Source organism: Numenius arquata, chromosome 1 (genome assembly GCF_964106895.1).
Source record: "Numenius arquata chromosome 1, bNumArq3.hap1.1, whole genome shotgun sequence".
Classification (NCBI taxonomy): domain Eukaryota; kingdom Metazoa; phylum Chordata; class Aves; order Charadriiformes; family Scolopacidae; genus Numenius; species Numenius arquata.
The window spans coordinates 24837649-24856622 of record NC_133576.1 but is presented as its reverse complement, the minus strand read 5'-3'; the positions used below and the strand labels follow the sequence as shown (position 1 = coordinate 24856622).

At 42.1% G+C, this 18974-nt stretch overlaps 2 protein-coding genes across 3 annotated transcripts in view; one reads left to right on the top strand and one right to left on the bottom strand.

Annotated features, from left to right (window-relative positions):
• Nucleotides 1-388: 388 nt before the first annotated feature.
• RIOX2 (ribosomal oxygenase 2) lies at nucleotides 389-14524 on the top strand. 2 transcript variants are annotated; one of them, XM_074153509.1, is made up of 9 exons: nucleotides 389-820; nucleotides 2186-2305; nucleotides 3530-3658; nucleotides 6612-6715; nucleotides 10027-10129; nucleotides 10765-10930; nucleotides 11505-11593; nucleotides 12854-12964; nucleotides 14268-14524. In XM_074153509.1, exons 1-9 carry the CDS (start codon nucleotides 389-391, stop codon nucleotides 14427-14429), a joined length of 1416 nt encoding a protein of 471 aa, XP_074009610.1. In that variant the 3' UTR covers nucleotides 14430-14524. The 2 variants fall into 2 exon arrangements, with proteins under 2 accessions (XP_074009610.1, XP_074009618.1); XM_074153517.1 differs by having other exon boundaries at nucleotides 399-820; nucleotides 14271-14523.
• Nucleotides 14525-15241: 717 nt separating this feature from the next.
• Nucleotides 15242-18974, bottom strand: part of CRYBG3 (crystallin beta-gamma domain containing 3) — a 97247-nt gene continuing 93514 nt past the window's right edge. The window contains exons 22-23 of the mRNA XM_074166384.1: nucleotides 18636-18795; nucleotides 15242-17249 (exon numbers count right to left, since the gene is read on the bottom strand). Of these exons, the coding sequence (XP_074022485.1) occupies nucleotides 17161-17249; nucleotides 18636-18795 (249 nt within the window). The 3' untranslated portion in view covers nucleotides 15242-17160. The remainder of the gene's footprint in view (nucleotides 17250-18635; nucleotides 18796-18974) is intronic.

The following is an 18974-nucleotide window of genomic DNA, read 5'->3' as shown; positions in this document are numbered from 1 at the left end:
TTTTAATAATTTGCAGCTCTTGCTACAGAAGACCCGTCTACAACAAGTTCTTTGTGTGGATAGATTCCTGCATTTGTAAAGATGTGTTGTGTGGGCCATTGGGTTTCATTGCATGTTTTGTAGTATAAACTTAGCTGTGAGTTTTGAGCTTTCCTGTGCAATGGCTCCCAGTAGAGCCCTTCGGAGTTTGCTGAGGTTTGAGGGAGAATTGGAGGCCTGCTGTGAGCTTTCCTTTTTCTGCTGCTTGGAGCAAATAGCATCTGAAAGCAGAGCTGTTCCCAGCATGCTCTGAATGCAGTGAATAAGGCGAGAGGTGCTGCTCTGAGCCTGTCAACTCTTGAGGTTGTGTTACTGGTTCACTGTGTTCTCTCTCCTCTTGAACAGGAACATGCCCAAGAAAGGAGGGAAGCATGCCGAAATGGGAAAAGAAATGCACGCACAGAGTAAACGAGCGAAGGTGGAAGCAGCTTGTTCTCCCTCAGTCATGAATTTTGAGAACCCAGACAGCCTCTTTGGAAGCTTGATCTCTCCCATCAAACAAGGGATGTTTTTCAGGGAGTACTGGGAGCAAAAGCCACTGCTTGTTCAAAGAAATGATCCCCTGGTGGCTGCTTACTACCAGTCCCTGTTCCAGGTGTCAGATTTGAAGGCGCTGTGCAGCCAGGGTCTATACTATGGGCGAGATATAAATATCTGCAGATGCGTGAATGGAAAAAAGGAAGTTTTAAATAAAGAAGGCAAAGTGAATTACATGCAGCTGAAGAAAGATTTTGACCAGAAAAAGGCAACAATACAGTTTCATCAGCCTCAGAGATTTAAGGTTGGATTGTTTCATTGAATGTAATTAATGCATGCTTTATAATGTGGTATACTTTGCTTGAGTCATAGTTGACATAGTTTCAGCTCTGTCCCCAGTAAATCTAGGGGAAGTAGCTGACATCAGTGACCTGCTGAAATCTATACAAGAGCTGTATTAATTAAAACATGCTTTATACTTCTGCACCACCCTCATGTTTCAGTGCTTCTGCAGTACAAAATCTGAGTCGTGCTATAATATTAAGTATTCTTTCTACAAGAACGTGCTTTCTCACATAAAAGTTTAGGAAAAAATAAATACACAAAGTTGATGATGATGCATCTGTGTCTGCTTAAATTATTCCTTCTGCCCCACTGTTTCCTTCTCCAAATAGGGGCTTTTGTACTGCTTTTCTTCAATGGAGGGCAACGTGTGAAACCATGTAAAGTATTTCCAGGACACTCTGCCGTTGCTGCCAATGAATTGGCTTTGAATTGCAGCATGGAAGGGTACCACCCCATTTTAGCTGAGTGTCCTTTCACTTGTTCTTTTTGATGCCTTTGCAATCCTCACGTATTGGAATGAGGCAGTGGTGTCTGCACAGTTGTGTAAAGGTCTCATACTTGTAGATACTTGGATTTAGGTATTCTTTTTTTTGTCCCATAGTGTCAACACAATTTAGTTGTGAATTGGTCCCTAAGGACCCAAATACACAGCTGATTCCCAAGTATAATGTTGCTGGCTGATCTTGGTTTGAGCGTAGCTGTAATGACCAGCAGCAGGGGCATCTGCAGGTGAAATTGAATTGTTGCATGGCTTATGCTGAAATCTAGAGCTTGAGCTGAACCTACATAAATTCTGGTTGAAGGTCTGGTAGTTGACATCTTCTGATAAGAGAGTCATCCCTTCAGTGCATTGTCCGTCACATGTTAGATGTGGAGGAGTAAAATTTGTTCTCGAATATGTCCAAACAATTGGAGTCACTGGAAAAAGGTCTCTAACCTTTGTGTGCTGTCTTTGATGCTAGCCCACGTAACGCAAATCCTGCATGTGCTTATTGTCCTAAGTTTTGCTGTTTGTGGGATGGTTTATTTTCCTCTGTTTAGCCTTGTTTGTCTGTTTTAGCAACCTAAAAATGGTACAGGGAAGAGAACAAACATTGACGCTATGTTGGGGCACCAGACTTCTTGGCTTCACAGCAGATCTCCTTTTCATCTACAGTGCTTGCTTTCAGGAGAAACACTCATACAGAGCATCTGCCTTCCCAGCCTCTGTCTCCCTGTGGTTGTTCTCTAGAAAAACCTCCCAAGCAACGAGGAGGCTGTAGGCTGGATGGCAGCCTGGCTTGGCTGACCTCTTTATTAGTAACAGCATCGTTTCTTTTTAAAGGAGGAGCTGTGGAAGATTCAGGAAAAGCTGGAGTGCTACTTTGGGTCTCTGGTTGGGTCGAATGTTTACATTACTCCCCAGGGCTCTCAGGGCCTTCCCCCTCACTACGATGATGTTGAGGTAGGACAGCACGATCTTGTCTGTGACATTGTGTGTGGGCTTTTGTTAGTGGCAGTGGATACCTGTATGTGTGCTATTTCCCCCCCTTTCCCCTCCCCCCCTCATAAAACAGCTTATTATAGAAAAATGTTTTTTCCACTGAAAACTTACGGTAATTGGTTGCAAGTGTTTCTTAGTAGTTGTTTTTCTTTTATAGTTTTACCGAAAAGGTATTAATAGTAATATGCAACAGTAATATTACTTAAACTGTGCTTTCCAGACTTCGTATTTCCATTTGATGAAAATAGAGTTTGTTTTCCCAGCTGCAGAAGCTTTCTAGCACCCTTTTTTTTTTTTTCATTTTCACCCCAAGAATCTAGAAGTCCGTTTTCCTTTACTAAGTACTTGCTCTTTCTTCAGCTGGACAGTGAAAACAGACTGGTTGCACTGGTTCCCGTTTTGTTGGTCCTACAGTTTTTAAGAAGTTACTGGTATGAAGTCCTGTGGTCCAAATGCATTTTAAATTAAGCTTCTAAAAGAAACATTTAAATAGACACTGCATTAAAAAAACAACTGGGCTTAAAACAAACAACCTCTCCCTTATATGTATTTTTTCTTTTTATTATTTTCATTTCCATTAAATACATCTGGAGTTTCATTTTCCTTATGCTTGTTGTTCCGCAGCCCCACAACCTGCATGTTTTGGTGTGAGTCATCAACCCCCAGCTCACAGCATCCCCTAGATGTTTCTGATGTTCTGTTTGTCAGAGAATGGTGATAAGACCTCTCTCACCTGATATTTTGAATATCTGTGTGGCAGGTGTTACTTTAGAGTTAGTTGTCTAGCACATATTTAAGTGACTGGAGAGAAACAGGGATTTCCAAATGCCTACCTTAGGATAAAGCAGATCACACTTCACAACTCTTCTCTCTGTTCTCTCTAAGTAGAGCCTAAAGAAGTAGTGCAAATTTAAATTGCACTACAGCATTGTAGACATCTAAAAAGTCATGAGAGAGCAATCCTGTTTGACATACTGTGCAGTAACTGAGAGCAGGGAAGGTGAAATCTGTTTCTTCTGTTGTCACCAAACCAACCTGAGTCACTTCTGTTTGCTTTCTATCCCTGATTTGTGGCATGGTTCCGCAGACTTTGCAAGTGAGAAGACAATTTAAAATTTCTGATCAGTTGGATGTGTGAGGGGCAGCAAGGCTTCCTTATGCATTTGGATTTATGGTCTTTTTCAGGTGTTTATCCTTCAGCTAGAAGGCGAGAAACACTGGCGACTCTATAAACCAACGGTGCATTTAGCTCGGGAATATAATGTTGAATCAGAAGATAGGATTGGAAATCCCACACATGAATTCATATTAAAGGTATTATAATTTAATTGCTTTACGTGGTCTGGGCTATGGTTGCCAGAAAAGTAGTTATGTTTAAAATGGTCCATTTCTTGAAGACAGTATTCTGAATGATCGTGGTTGTGAAATTGAGAGGATGGTTGGTGCATAAAACACTGTGAGCATGAGAAATTTGGGTGATAGTTGTCTAACCTATCCTTTTTCAAAGGTATCCTTTGCGTTAATATTTAAATAATGGACCAAGAAACCAGTTATTTCTGGAGATTCTCCCAAGCTGGGCACCCTGACTCCCAAGCTGGGCATCCTGGATCACGTTTGTGGAGTTGTGTGTAGAAAAAACATTGGGTTTATGTATGGTTATGGAATATTTTTATGCTTTTACATGCTGTCTGTAATCAATCAGGCTAATCCTTCTATGCACCAAGACTTACTGGTTTACCACAGGTTGTCCCTGTTCTGGTGAATTAGATTTAAATATTTATCCTCAGCAGATAAACAAAAGCATGAACTAAATCCTATATTAACTTGATGTATTGTTTTTCTTTAATTGTTTTTCTTTTTCCCAACCTGAAAATCAAGTGTTTGGCTGCTTTTGGTTATTTGGAATAAAAAGAGTGTTTCATGAAGATTAATAAATGGCAGCCCCTTTGACAGCAGGGCATCTGGTACTTGTCCCGTTCTGTTTTACATGCTTGTGCTTTCAAAGCGTGTTATTTGTCTAGCAGACAGTGCTGCTCTGTGTTGGAAGCCTCATTAGTTTCTCTGCCTTGTGGCCTGTCATAGGACCTACTCTCTGCAAGGTCTCTGTTCTTCCCGGTGTTGAGACCTGCCTTTGGGTGTAGGTAGTTTAGAAATAGTAGGACAACAGTATCATACGTTGGGTATGATACTGACATAGCTAGCTGTGTAGTTTCACAGATAGTAATATTCAATTGTCATGATGTATTGGGTGATGCAAAGTCTATTAATTTACAGTTCCCTTTTTAATTTCTGGGACATTTTGGGCTGGACTTCAGTGCCTTTGATTTTTATGGAATAATGATGTATTCAACAAGTCATTGTACCAGTACTGTGGAGTGAAAATACTGGTGTCTGAAAAAGGCTTAAAATTTAATTTTTTTTTTTTTTTTTCTTCTGTTTGATGTTCTTGACTTCCTGTGATCCGTTTCTTCTGGGTGGCTGTTGTTAGATTTTGGTTGTCTGTCTGGAGCTGTATCTGATAGGGGTGCTGTCAGATGACTCTTACTTTCTCCCTAAACATCTTTCTAGACTACTTCCTTTCTCTTTTTTTTGCGTTTCTGTCTGCAGCCTCCCATCCTTGGGCAGACTAGAACAAATGGACCAGTTAGAGACTATTATTGGTATTCTCCCTTCGCACCAGAAACTGGTAGCTGACAGAACAAAGGCACGCTGGCTTGTGTATAAATGCCCGAGCTGCAGCGTGTCTTGGTAACGTGGCATCAGGCTGTGGCCATGGCTGGTTTGTTACTGATGTGAAGCACAGAGCTTATTTGGTAGCTGGCTATCTACCCTTCTTCGTGTGTGATTTTCCATTTAATTTACTGGTACTTCTCTGTCTGCCCCGTATTCCTCCAGTTCAGAAGTAAGAAGGCAGCAAACATCAGATCTGTGCTGTCTCTTGTCAAATGCTCTGTCCTGCCCCAATCTGGGTGTTGTCACCTGGAGTCTGTGAAGATTCTGATTATTTTAATTGAAGAGTGTTGTGCTTGCTGGCTCATGTGAATGATGATGAGACTGCCCAGCAGATAAGAGTTGGACTTTGCAGCAAAGACTGCTTTGAAAAATCATGTTCCCAGCTTCATAGTGGCAGGCATGGGGTGCTACACCATGAAATAATTTATCTTGCAGACTAGTTTGCGGTTTCTCTGGTAGGTGTTCAGGATTCTTACCCTTCCCATATGTGACTGTCCCTCCAGTTTGTTTTCTACCTGGGGATGTGAAACACAGCAGATGAAGAGAATTCAGAATCCTCTTAGCTGGTTAGTGTAGTCCCTACACTGGTAAGGAAGGCAGTTTATTAATGGCAGAGAGAGGCTTGCTTCAGAACAAGTAAATCATACATAGCTGATCTATGATGCTTTGCAGGTTCTTATAAATGGATGAAGAGAATTGATCTTGCCGAGTCCTTTGAAGCCTCATAGTCTAAAGAAACCTTTCAATTAAAAGAAAAATGAAGTAGTACTCACTTGAAATAGATCTCTGTCAGACAGTTTGGTAGGCTCTTAGGAGGAGATGATGTGACCAAATTTATGGAATGGTAAAATTAAAATGGAATCAAATTTCATCATTGTTGCTTTCTGAATTATCTCTTTAACTGTGCTATCCATCTATATTGTTGTTTATAGGAGAAGCCATAAGTAAACTGATTTTTCCTTCTTGGAGGCAATTTTGTGTGCTTTGCGCTTCTCTCTTATCTTGACTTCTCTAATCTAAATTTTTATCAGTGTGGAGATTTAATTTAGATAGGTGAGAAGAAAGGTAAGGAGGAGGAAGGTTGTACTTGTTTTTTAAGTGTTTTAACTGAAAATTCCAAGACAACAGTATTGTAACAGATTACCATCTTTATAGAATATTTGGCTTTCCTTGTGGAATGCTGGCCTTTTCTTTTGACGTGATCTGACAAAATCACATTGCACTGTTTCTCTGCTAGGCCACTGCATTGTCAGCAGGTTCATCTCAGTTGCTTCTTTGTCCCCTTTACGCAGCTGAGCTGGAGCATTCATGTAAATATTGACAGTGAGCTGGAAAATTTAAGTTACCAAACTTCTGGCTTAGCGTGCTGTATCTTATGTTATTAAAGTATATAATAGAGGATCTCTCTAGGTTGTGATTTAAAAAAAATACATGTTGTCAGTCTGTCTGCTCAGAGAGTATTTTTTCTATTTTGACTACATAAGATTTGACCAGGTGCCCTAAATATATCAATTCTCTTTTCATTTTCTTGCAGCCAGGTGACTTACTGTACTTCCCAAGAGGGACTATTCACCAAGCTGACACTCCTCTTGGGATCGCCTATTCTACACACGTGACCATCAGTACCTACCAAAACAAGTAATTATTCTTTACTTTTTTTTTTTTTAAGTATGTCTTTTCTGAAAATGGCTTTCCTCTGCCAGATGATGTGTGTGAATAGTACAGACCTGAAACGGATGTTTCAAAGAAGTGATGTCCTGTTTCTTAAAAAAAACCCACCTTGTAATGAGCTGGGCTTAGCTCTTTTCTGTGTTCGTTCTCTTTAGCCCTTGTGTGGTTTGTTTTTCTGTGAGTAATACAGGGATAGGGCATGTTACCTTCACCCCAGAGATGTGGTGACATAGAATATATGTAGGTACCCCACTATTACATATGTGTCCTGCTGTTAGTGACGGAATCTAAGCTAGTGTTCTGGTAATTGAAGCAGTAATTGAAGTTTTAGGGTTTGGGGCAAGGAGGGGAGCGAGACCCTTGTTGTTTGAAGCAGCCCGTTTACCAGGTTTTCATGCAGCAAGCTTGATTGCCTTTTATTTGGTTATGGTATTATTTACCAGCTGTAGACTTTAACGTGGAAGATAATGTTACAACTGTAAACTCACTGTTGTGTTTAAAAAAATCTCTCACAAGTGCCTGAAGTTACTGTTCATTTCATAACCTAAAGAGTCAAGAGTTACTCCTTTCATCATGTTTCCTCCTGCATTTAATAGTCACCCACACCTGACTTGCTGCAAATTCTTCCTTTGTAAATATTTTCTGCTTACATGTGTTTTTTATGTCCTACCCTGTGCATGCAAGTCAGTTTTCCTTTGACACACATCTGATCCTTGCGCCCACTGAAATATTATCACACAGGGAAATGCTCCTGCCACTGAATCAGCCTCTCAGGGGCTGGGTTTGGAGTCGTTGGCCTGAGTTAGGAATTGGGGAGGATTTCTGTTAGCCACAAAACAGGGCAGAACAAGTTTGGTCATATTCTAGATGGTTGTAAGATGAATCTCTAACCACCAGCTGTACCATTCTGGAAGCTCAGGATGTCAGCGCTGCTGGTGGCCCTGAATGTGGCCAGTCCTGCAAGTTGGAGAGAGGGTTAAGATGAAGCTGCTCAAAGGTGTGAGTCTTTATAAAAGTTGGGTTCGGCTGGTTTTAGTTTACACTCATGTTCTATTCTTCTATTCAGAAGGTTGAAAAAAAAAAAAGCTATTTTCTGTAAACATGGACTGCTGTTGCAAAGAGTGACTTCATTTCTTATGCAGGAGGCAATATTAGTGCTGAGCCACTTTAACAAGTTTGATGGCACATTCAGCGTGAGCAGCAGTGAGTGGCCTCCAAAGAGTTGTCCTGCCCTTCCTCCCTTCCCCTGCCTTTTTCGTCCTACCGCTTCCTTTGTTGACCTGGCGCTTCTCTCACCCTGGCTTAGTGAACTGAACAGAGACAGAAGAGTGACACTAGAATAACTGGGTGTTTGGCTTGTTGATGGAGGCTGGGCTGGAGTGGTGTTTTACAGCCCAGTGTGCAGGAGTCCTCTTGAATGCACACAACAGGGTTTGACCAGCTCGATCTGTGCAGCGTTATTGGTCAAGTGGTGCTGGGGAGACAAGAATTTGGTTCCTTATAACAGGGTTGCTGGAGACCTGACAAGGCTTCTGTGAAGTCGGGGCAGTTTCTCTGTGACAGCCTAAGCCAAATGCCAGTCCAGTGATTTACTTGAGAAGCAGTGCTGTCAGGGAATGTGTTCCCTGGGTGTCAGAATGAGGAGAGGAAAAAGGAAAAGCTTGAAGAGTGCTGTTCTTCTAAGGATGAAATCGGACTCATCATCCATTAAGGTTATTGGTAATGAAGTGTAAGAACCTACCTCTGAACCTGCTTTCAGCAAGCATAGGTAAAATGAGCGGCTGTCCCCCTACAGGTTGTATTTCGATTTGGCTTGTAGATGGAAGTATGGAAATGTTTCCTTGAAAATTGAAGAGAACTCCTTGAAAATAACTGTCCTTATCATGGAGGATGCTTGGACTCTTGTGCCCGCTCTGGAAGCGGCATGTGCAGAAGGAGCTTGGAGGGCAGGAAGTGCTGGTGGAGGTGGCGCTTTCAGGGATTGTTAGCACCAAGACAAAAGGGACTCCACTGTGTGCTGGAGCACGGTTCCTCTGAGGTAGACCCCAGCAGGCAGGGAAGTGTGTGTGAGTTCATTACAAGAAGGGCAGTTTGGAAGAGCAGTGAGAAGCTGGCAGATGGAGACTGGGGGCAAGAGAAGGGAAGCAGTAAGAAGTCTTAATTCTGTTTATCAGCCAGAGTCCTTCCCTCCTAGTGTGTAGTAGACAGTGGTACCCTTGAGTGGAGATGATAAAAAAAAAAAAAAAAAAGAGGCTATAACAAGTAATACCTTTTTTTTTTAAAGTAGTGTCTAGAGATCAGTGCTGAAAATGGGGGGTGCTGAGGGAGAGCAAGAGCAGAGGGTGAAGTGTACGTTGGAGGACAGGCCCTGCTCTGCTGCCTTGCCTTAGTTGGGTGGGAGTCTGCTGGCAGCCCTGGGTGCTGGGCACTTGCCCTGGTTGTTTGCCCATTGAACCAGCCTCTGAGGATGTGGTAGGGAGAGAGGTCACTGTGGACAGGACAGCAGTTTTGTGTGAGTGGCACGCCTGTTGCTAATGAGGCTGACTCATGCTAGACAAAGAAGGTGCAGGCAGTAATTCTCCCTCCCCTCCTCTAGTTTATTTTTACAATTGGGGAAGAGAAGTGCAGAGATCAAAGGCCTTTTATTTTTTTTTTTTTCTTTTAAGTATGTAGGCTAAGAATGGGGATTTACCACAAAACAAGACACCTACAAGGTGCCCATTAGGTATCATTGAAATCCCTGTAGAGATATGGCGGGGTCTTGTTCCTGGGGTCATAATTAAGTCTGTTGCAAAGCTAAAAACTGATGCCACGTTGGATTTGATAACCCTGGGTACATTTCCTCCTTCAATGTAAGTGTCTCAAAAGGATGTTAAATGGCACAACCTCACACACTTCATTGTGTGCAGTGAGGCCGTATGTGCATCTGATTGTATAATAATGGCCCCAGCAGGAATTTCTTTATTCACTGAGGTCAGCTTTAAGGTGAATCCATTGGTAAATGGAAAGCACCTGAATCAGAACAAACTGGACCCTTCTCAAGCCAGTTCCTTCCCTCTAGGGGTGGCACTGACCTGAAGCTAGTGAGGACACACATGCAGTTGCCATGAGAGTGAGCTATTGCATAAGACTACAGAGTGGTAACGGAAGGGCCAAAGGCAGGAGGCAGATTTGGAATTGGAGCGCTACGTTTCCAGCCCTTGGTATCAGTTAAGATGTCTATTTTATTTCAGGGCAACTATTTTAGTAATTTTGGTTTTTTCCTTCCTGTCCTTCAGCTCTTGGGGAGATTTCTTACTAGATGCAATTCCTGGCCTTGTATTTGATACAGCAAAAGAAGATGTGGCGCTGCGGACAAGCATACCAAGGCAACTGCTTATGGTAAGTAGGTGGGACTAAGAGAATGATAGTGCATCCAGCTGAAATGCCAGCACTGAGGCAAGCACGTGTCTGATTGATCTGCTCTGAAAGCTCAGTGAAATGGCACTACCTTGTCTAGCAGCAGAGCCACTTATTTTGAAGACTTTAGGATGACTGTTCCATCTGAACATTTGCTCCAGCTGAAGCATTGCCAAGTTCATTGCACTTGCCTGTCTTTTGTATCACAGTGTCCTTGTAGGCCTTGTTTCCTTCTAAAAGTAATGGTATTTGCTTTGGAGCTGGTCAGACAGGCATAGTTCCTGTCAGGCCAAGCGTTTGAATCTTTAAAAGTAGCAAAGCTGTAAATCTATCAGCTCATCAGCAAGCAGAAGGAACAAGTCTCTCTTTCAAGGACACTTGCAAGTCCTTGAGCATTGCAGATAGCGCCAGAGTGAGGGGAAGCCAGCATCAGTTTTGTTGTGTGAACAGCTCATGAGGAATGTGTAAAAGAAACGAACTTTTGTGTTTTGGGAGTAAATGCTACCCTTTGCAAAGATAGAACAAGAGTGTCCAGATTTTCACTGCATTACTGCACATCTTTAGGTTAGTCTGTGTAGCTTGAATTCATGTGAGAGCAACTCTATGTGAATATTTAGCAGGTGGATATAGCTGACTCGACAAAAAAACTGAGTAGCCTTTTGAGAAGGCTTGCAGACCGTCTGGAAAACACCAGAGAACTGAGATCGTCTGACATGAAGAAAGATTTCATTATGAACCGGTTGCCACCTTATTTGGGATGTGACTCTGATGCTTTGACTCCAGGTAGATTTTGAAGTTACCAAAACTGGCCGATGTGATGTAGAGCTGTTGTGAACTCTACGACTTTTTGGTATTTTATGGTAGGCAAAGATTATAGTCTAGCATCAGCTTCATGTTGTGCTAGGCTCCGCGTGTGCATATGCACATCTCAGTTGGTTAATTCCCTGTGTCCAGCAGAAGAGATGACACGTCTCTCAGAGTGAAATAAAGATTATCCTAGACTGAAATGGTTGATGGTTGGACGAGATGATCTGAAAGGTCCTTTTCGACTTAGGCGATTCTATGGTTCCATGAAATTGGCAGCTTTAATAAACTACTGTATACTGAAAATTGTTAACTAGTAGAATTTGTCCTTATGCTCTAGCTTGTTGTTACAGCTATTTGTAACTGTAAAGGTGAGAGAATTAAAAAATATCTCTCTGTCCCCCCTCTACCCCCAAGGTTGATAAAATGTGGGTGTTAAAACATAGGTTAACAAAAAAAATCCAGCCACAAGAGAGTGGGTAGCGCACAGAGGGTTCAATTTGCACTGTTTGTCTGGTTTCCTTCCTTTTTTAATGGAGAATTTTTTTCTTAGGTGGGAAATTGCCAAAAATAGATAGCAAAATCAGACTGCAATTTAGAGATCACGCCATCATTACAGTGGAACCAGATCAAGAGAGTTCTGTAAGTATAATGAAGCCACCCTCATAGGCTTGGGGTGGGAGCGCGGAGGGGGGAGTGTGAAGTATGTAAGTTGTTGCTCTGTTGCACTGGTCTAAAAGGGTCAGGCAGCTACACTTAGGTGGATCCCGCAGTCCATTAGGGTTTGTTAGGAGATCAGGGGGGTGTTGTTAAGCAGTAATATGGCACATTCCTGCCTTCTGGAGGAGAGCTACAGAACTAAATTTAGTCTGTGATTCTGCAGGGTACACACATGGCTTTTATCTGAGGTGAGATCATTGCAGCTGCTAAATGGCCTCCATAGCTCTAGATAATGGGTTATTATTTTTTTTTTAGTCTTTGTATTTGAGAGCATGAATAAGTTATAAAAATAAGTTGCCTCAAGAGAGGGCCTTGGTTGCAGCTGCTACTGACTCTGGTTGCATTTAGTCTTCACTTACGAGTTATCTTTGTACCTAAATGGGTGCTAGGGGCACTACTAAGCTATTTCACAAAGTAGATGCTGGGATCTTGGATTATGCCGTGTTCAGACTACTTCTTATCTATGAAGGTTTAATAGTATGAAATTCTGTAAGTGCTTTTTGTTGTCTCAACTTTTAAAAAAGGGGGGAAGGGCGTGGGAAGGGAACATCTTGTACAATGGTTTTTTTGCATGTGTAAAATATTAGCCTTCAAGAAAAACATACCATAACTTTCTGATTTTTCTCCTCCATTTTGTTTGGTCCATATTGCTGTGAGACTGTGTAGGTTTTGGAAACTTTTTTTTTTTTTTTTTTGGCAATTTTTTTTGCCACCTTGCCTTCTGATGTCATAAACACTGAATGACAGCACACACGCGAGACTTGCATCCACAGATTGAGTGTGAGACCTGCCCACAGAGCTTTGACAAAGGAATGATAACAGTTACATGATTTTTAAGAGATCAGTATCAGAGTGGAAATTCATTGATGGATGATCCTTCATTAAGCTCTTCTAGGAGGTGCACTTCAAATGGCGTGTTTTCTGTACAGCTTCAGTCCTGTGAGTCTAGTAGAGGCAGCACTAAGGCAGAAGATTATAGGTTGTAAATAGCTTTTCACAGAAGTTGTGGAGACTCCCTTATTGCTGTAGTAGATGGCTCTTGGACCATTCAGTTAGGAGGGTGAATTGCTTTCATTGATGCACCAGTGGACTCCAGAATTAAGGTGCTAACGTTGTCACTTGACTTAAATGAATTTGAGGGTGTGGTTTATGTGTAACCGCTTCCTTCCTGCTGTCTTTTAGGATGAAATTCGCCGAGAGATGGTTTACGTGTATCATTCCTTAAAGAACAGGAGAGAAAGTCACATGATGGGGACAGAAGATGACACTACTAGTGAGGAAGTCATATCACAGGTTTGTTCCCACAAATGCACACCAAAAGCTGCTAAACGAACCCACAAAAACCAGCTCGGGTTTTGCTGCGTTAGCTGAGCTTGACCAAGAAGGTAGTAGGGGCCTGTTGTGCTGTGCTCCCAGCACCCAAAGCGTTTCTGCCCATCCCCTAAGTACCCGGACGAGCTGAGGCTGCAAGACAGAGGCAGCTAATAGTAGAAGTAAGTAATGTAATCTCATGCGTAACTGAGTGTTTGCGACGTTAACAGGATTTCTTGGCTCAGGCCTTACGTGCTAGCTGGCAAAGCTACTGGAGCCGCTAGAAGCGTCTCTGACTTGTGTGTCCTTTAGCACATCCTTTATTAAGGCCACTGGAAATGCTGGCCCACATTGAGTAGCAGCAGGGAATCACTGTGCCCCATGTGCCATGTTTATGCCACAGTGAATCCGTGTAAGAGTCTGTATCTGCTGGAACGTACCGCAAGACAAGGGTGTTCATCTTTGGGTGGGGGTGGTCAGCATCGGGAGTAAAGAGTTAATCCTGAACTGTAAGGAGGGAACTTTTTAGATTGTTAATAAGGCTGCAGATGGTTTGTCTCCATTCTTACTCAGGGAAGGTACAATGTGCTTTTGCTCAAATCGTAAATACGCCTCAAGAGTGGGCGTGAGCTTTGGAACGCTTTGTTCCCATTTATGATAGTAAGGTGCTCTATCTTAGGTCTGTGACCTGAAACACTTCCAGTACAGGGCTGTACAAATACACCGTAGATGCAAAGCAGAACCCAGCCTGTTCTTGTCTCAGTAATTACAGCAAGGCTTTTACTTGCCTTTTAAGGTAAATCTCATTGGTCCTCGAGAGCAGAGAACAGGGGTAGCTGAGGTCGTACGCTGGCACCTGTACAGTATGCGCAAACCTTCCTGCCCTCAAAGACTCCAGGACTAATGGGGGCGTCCTCTGGGGGTCTGTCAAACCACAGCCAAAGACTGCATGTGTCAGATAGAAATAAACTTAGATGATCTTCCAAAAATAACAGGCGGGATTAAGCAAGAGTGTACATTTAAAATTATTTCATTCTTCAGTGTGGAAACCACATGAAGACTCCATGCACTGAGCCTTCCAACCGCATCAGGTGTGCTAGAACATGGAAGAGCTCTCAGCTATTTGTCTATTAAAAAAGTTGGCAGGATGCTACTGCATCTTTTGCAGGATGCTGTCAGAAATCCCAGTGTGGTGTGGGAGAGGAGTACCTCTAGCCTAACACACACTTGTGTAATAAGGGACGCTGCACTTAACAAGAATTTTTATTTAATTTTTTCCCCCCAGCAGACGCACGGGTTGCGGTTTCCTTTGTCATACTTGGACGCACTGAAGCAAATTTGGAGTAGCAGCACTGTTTATGTTAAAGAGCTTAACCTTATCTCAGATGAAGAAAAAGAAAACCTTGCCTTGTCACTGTGGACTGAATGTCTGATTGAAGTTCTTTGATGGTTTTCTGAATTAGCTGCTCCTATAAGTAATGTTTCTGGCCTTTAAGAGTCTCTTGAAAGAAAGGCTTATTAAATTACTTTTTTAATCCATCCATCCTTTTGTTTGTATTGGTGTTTAACAAAGCATTGCAATATGTATTCTTTGCCAAATGTTACTTTTCTATCCTTAGCTTTGGGAAAATGGGCATTGGGAAAAACAGGTAAGCTGCTCATTGTCCAGTGAGCCACAGCTCCGTGGCTGTGGATGGATGAAGTCGCTCATGGTAACACCAGAGCTTCCCTCTGGATATATGCCTTGATGTGGAGGACATCTAAAGGTGTTCATGGAGCAGGGCTCCAGGACCTTGGGCTTTTCATTCCTAAAGTTCACCAGCAAGAAACCCTTTTTGTTCTGTTTGTTTGCCCTGAGAGAACAAAAGCTTCTCAGTAAAAGCTGTGCATGTTGTTTCCCAAAGGGGTAAGACTTTGCCCAAGAAAACCCCTGAGATACTGCCACCTCTGGAATAAACAAACAGTAAGTATTTTACATTTAAAGTGGTGTTGGGGGAGGTAGAGGTTAAAGTAACCCAAACCTGGAACCGCAATCTGTATCTTCAGTGCTCACTTGAATGGGTTTTGATGGGTGCAGTGCAGTTATTTTAATACTTGAACACAATATGCACACTAATGGGACAGCAGTCACATATTCAATGTGCTTAGCCCTTTTTCGTCCATTTGGAAGGAAATATTTTACAGGAATGCACTTGGCATCTGCTAAAAACTATTGTTGTATTTAGTTTGTTTAAAAAAGAAACCAACAAGCAAAATGTTCCTCCTAAAAAAAGTTTTATACAATTAAAATATACATGCTTAGCATTTTACATTCAAGAGCTCTTTAAGTACAAAAGCCTGCTTTACTTTGTTATGTAACACTCACATACCACATGCGATTTAGCCGTTCTTGGTTTTAAAAGACTGGAACTTTTTACACAGGCTTTAAAAACTTCATCTGGAAAGCAAGTCACATGTCAAACACTTGATATGCTGACTTACATAAAAAAAGCTAAACAAGTGCTTTAGTTGGAAAAAATATATACATACATTTGAAAAAATCTGTTACTTAAACAGCAAATTTATCATAATTTTAGAATGTAAAATAGTAAGTGCAAGTAGATAAGTTTGTCTTTTTTTAAATAGTACGATATAGAACTCCATTTCATACAAAAATAGACATCCATATATTTTATTTCTGTGGCAAACTTAGGGTTCTGTATTTTCATTTGGTTGGGGATGAATCCTGTTTGAATGCGCAGCTGGAATAATTACAGCTTTCGGAAACTAAAACATCTGTCTTTAGCTACCCTAAACTCTTTAAATAGTTACAGAAATACATACCCTGAATATACAAATAAGGAAAAAAAAAAATACGACATTTTCAGTGAAGTAGATTAATTTAGTGATGCTGAAATCAAATGAAGTTACCAGTGGTTTAAGGGACTTCTCTTCCATGTCAGGTGTTTACAGCCCTAGAGCTGTCGGCAGTTCCTTCTGTGTTTGTCAGTGTTGAGTGAGGAATGCGCTTTTCAAGCCTGTAACAACTTGGTTGGTATTTGGCTCTGTCTGTGTCAAGCGAGAGCTAGTAGCCTCCTTTGCATCGTGCTGAAACTGAGGAAGCCACCAGCATGTCGCAGTCTGGACCACTAGTCTCAAGTCTTCATCCTTTGGGGTAAGATGTACATGTTGCTGATGAGCCACAGGTAACACTAACACGCAGTTAACGCTGTTCTTTTAACGTTAAGCAAGCGCTGAAGTGCAGGCTGCCAGCACCTTTGAAAAGACACACTGCGATGAATTATTTTCTGAAGGAAGACATGGTTTCGAGACCAAATTATGTTGTATTAAATTAACCTATATACATCAAATAAAATACAGCTAGAGTTAAAATCGTTACTGCTTTAAATGCAGCTAGCCCTTGTAGAAGTCTAGCCTGACCCAGGACTGTTTATTCTCTTTTGATACATGTACACACAGCTCCATGTTAAAGGTGACCTTCAGCCATAACTTAAAATTTCATGAGTTGGAAACAGGCCATGGGTCAGCAAAACCGGTTCCTGAATCTGGAAATTTGGTATTGTTAAAACAAATGAAGACAAAGGTCTACCATGAACATTAGGGGGGTGAGAGTCAGGCGTTCTCTACTGCCCCATTTCACACGCTGAGCTGGTAATTTCAGTTCAAAGTTGTCTTTATGAACAAAATAAATTGCATTTTAGCAAAAGATATGATCTGCGCTTCAGGATGGCTTGGAGCACACACAGTTTCACTCAGGACATCAAAGTCCTTTCAAGCTCCTTAGTGCATTCATTCTTCAGTGAGCTCCCATCCGTTTGCAAGGAAGGGAAAGACAACGTTTCTAAAGAGCCTTTCCTGTATTAGCTCTTGCAGTTCATATCCCACAAAACTTACGTCTGGTCTTTTGCATTATAATACTTCAGATGAAAAGTAATAGCAACTTTCATAGGAGTGGCCTCTAAAGAATCAGCTTCCCTGCAGAAAGACACTAGATCGACTTCCCGTCTTCCAGATTTGTGCAAAATTCAGTTGTTTTAGGAGTTGGTGCTTGGTATGAAGGAAAGTAGAACGGAATTGCTGCTTAAGGTTCCAGTGGTGCGTGACTTCAGTAGTTGGCTTTTTGTCCCCCTCTAGATGTTAATAACCCACACAAGGACCATCTGCGTGGTGGGTCTTACTCACAAGATTTCAATATCCCATTTTTGTGAATGTTTGTCATCTATCGGCTGATTCATAATGATGTGGTTCTTGTCATAGTAGTTTCCTCCTTAAAAACAAAATCAGGAAGGACAAAGTTTTAAAAAGAAATGCTCAGAAAAGTCTATGCATAATCTTTATAAAGTGTAATAAAGTAGGAAAATCAGCTGAAAAATAGAAATTCCACCAGGTAGGGGGTTGGTGTCCACTCTGCCTCTGTACGTTTGTCACCTTCAAATGGTCACTTGCCAGCTTAGGCCCCGAGGAGCTCCATTAGTCAGGAAGCAGAGCACACCACAAACCCGAGTCCTGAACTGCACCTTTGTGCACCGAAACAGCACCTCTGCAGAGATTTTGCCTTTGGCAGATCCTGAGCTCCCGCTGTGTGCCTCGACTTTTAAGGTGCGTATTGCTATAGTAGAAATACACAGATTTACAGATACACATGAGGCGATTTGATGTAGCATATCAAATTCAACCACAAATTTAGGGAGCCCTTAAAATAAAATTTCTCTCCTTTGAATACACGGAGCATAGATGTGACAGTGCATATTTTTTATCATTATACCATAAATAAAAATCCACTAAAAGAAAGAAATGTTCTAAAGATCTCTGAGATGGTATCTCACCACGCCAGCTGTCAGCATTGTGTTTTGGAGTAGCCTGGGCAGCACAGCTTTCTGATACTGTCAGAGAGTTGCCATCAGTATCACCAGGTGCGTTCAATGGCTTTGTAGTAACTGTGAATTACTAATGGTGGTTAAACTCCTTAGTTCGAGAAGCCAGGAAATGCTCTCTATTAGTTCAACATCACAGGGCTGAGAATTCATTATCAGTAAACCTGAGCTGCAGAGGTCGGATCTGAGCTGCAGACAGCCAATAGGACATTGAGAAGATAGCACCACGGAGCCCCCAACCTCATAGCCAGCCACTGCGCAGTCACTGCCCCGCAGCCTTTCCCTAGGGGATAAAACCCTAGTGCCAGCGGCGGGGCTTGAACAAATTGTGTGAGGCACAGGCGTTCTCCATTGAGGTGGTTCTATCACAGCGGATAATTAGAAGGACTAGGACTTGAGCAATGACAATTTTCACCACTGCAAAAACATAAGGAGTGAGCACTTTTCTCTTTTTGAGCTGCACTTATTTTGTGGTTGCTTTTCCTTCAACATTTTGTCTTCTGTAACTTGCAGTTCTTGCATCAGCGGTACTGAACTGCCTCAAGTGGAATAGATCTGATCCACGTAAACCTCTGGGATCAAAAGAGTAAGGTTTTCCCCCACTGGCCTGTTGTTTCTTGTCCTACTGCCAAGTAGCATAAACCTACCAGGAAAGACAGGATTCAGTCTTTAACCTTAAATACAAAAAGAGCTTGAACACGGCAACTAACCTCAATCAAAAAATGCACTTAGAACATGCCAGGGTTAGTTGTTTGCCCCCTTTTTTTTTTTTTAAATACCTTTAATATCAAGCACCAGTTGGTCGCTGAGGTATGAGCTGATGGTTCCATCCTCGTTGAATCTCCACTTTTGCCTGTCCTTCCCGTGTTCTGTCCAGAGCGCAACTTTGGCCCCAGGGATGTCTCTGCCACCAATGACATCCAGGCAGGCGTTGTTAGCCTAAGGAACAAGAGAAGAAGTGAGATCCGGGCCACAAAGCCTTCGGTTTGTGTCTGCCTTGTTTCTGTTTCTGGCACGGAGCATACTGCAGTAATCACGCTGTAGCTGGTACCCAGCCTGGCAAGCAAGCTGGCAACAGGTTAGTCAGCAATTGACCAGCTGCTTGATCAAAGTGGTGG

Coding starts and splice junctions, on each gene's coding strand:
- RIOX2 (XM_074153509.1), top strand. CDS start 389: ATGCCCAAGAAAGGAGGGAAGCATGCCGAAATGGGAAAAGAAATGCAC. Junction 10,130..10,764: donor TACCAAGGCAACTGCTTATG/GTAAGTAGGTGG, acceptor GTGAATATTTAG/CAGGTGGATATAGCTGACTC. Junction 11,594..12,853: donor AACCAGATCAAGAGAGTTCT/GTAAGTATAATG, acceptor GCTGTCTTTTAG/GATGAAATTCGCCGAGAGAT.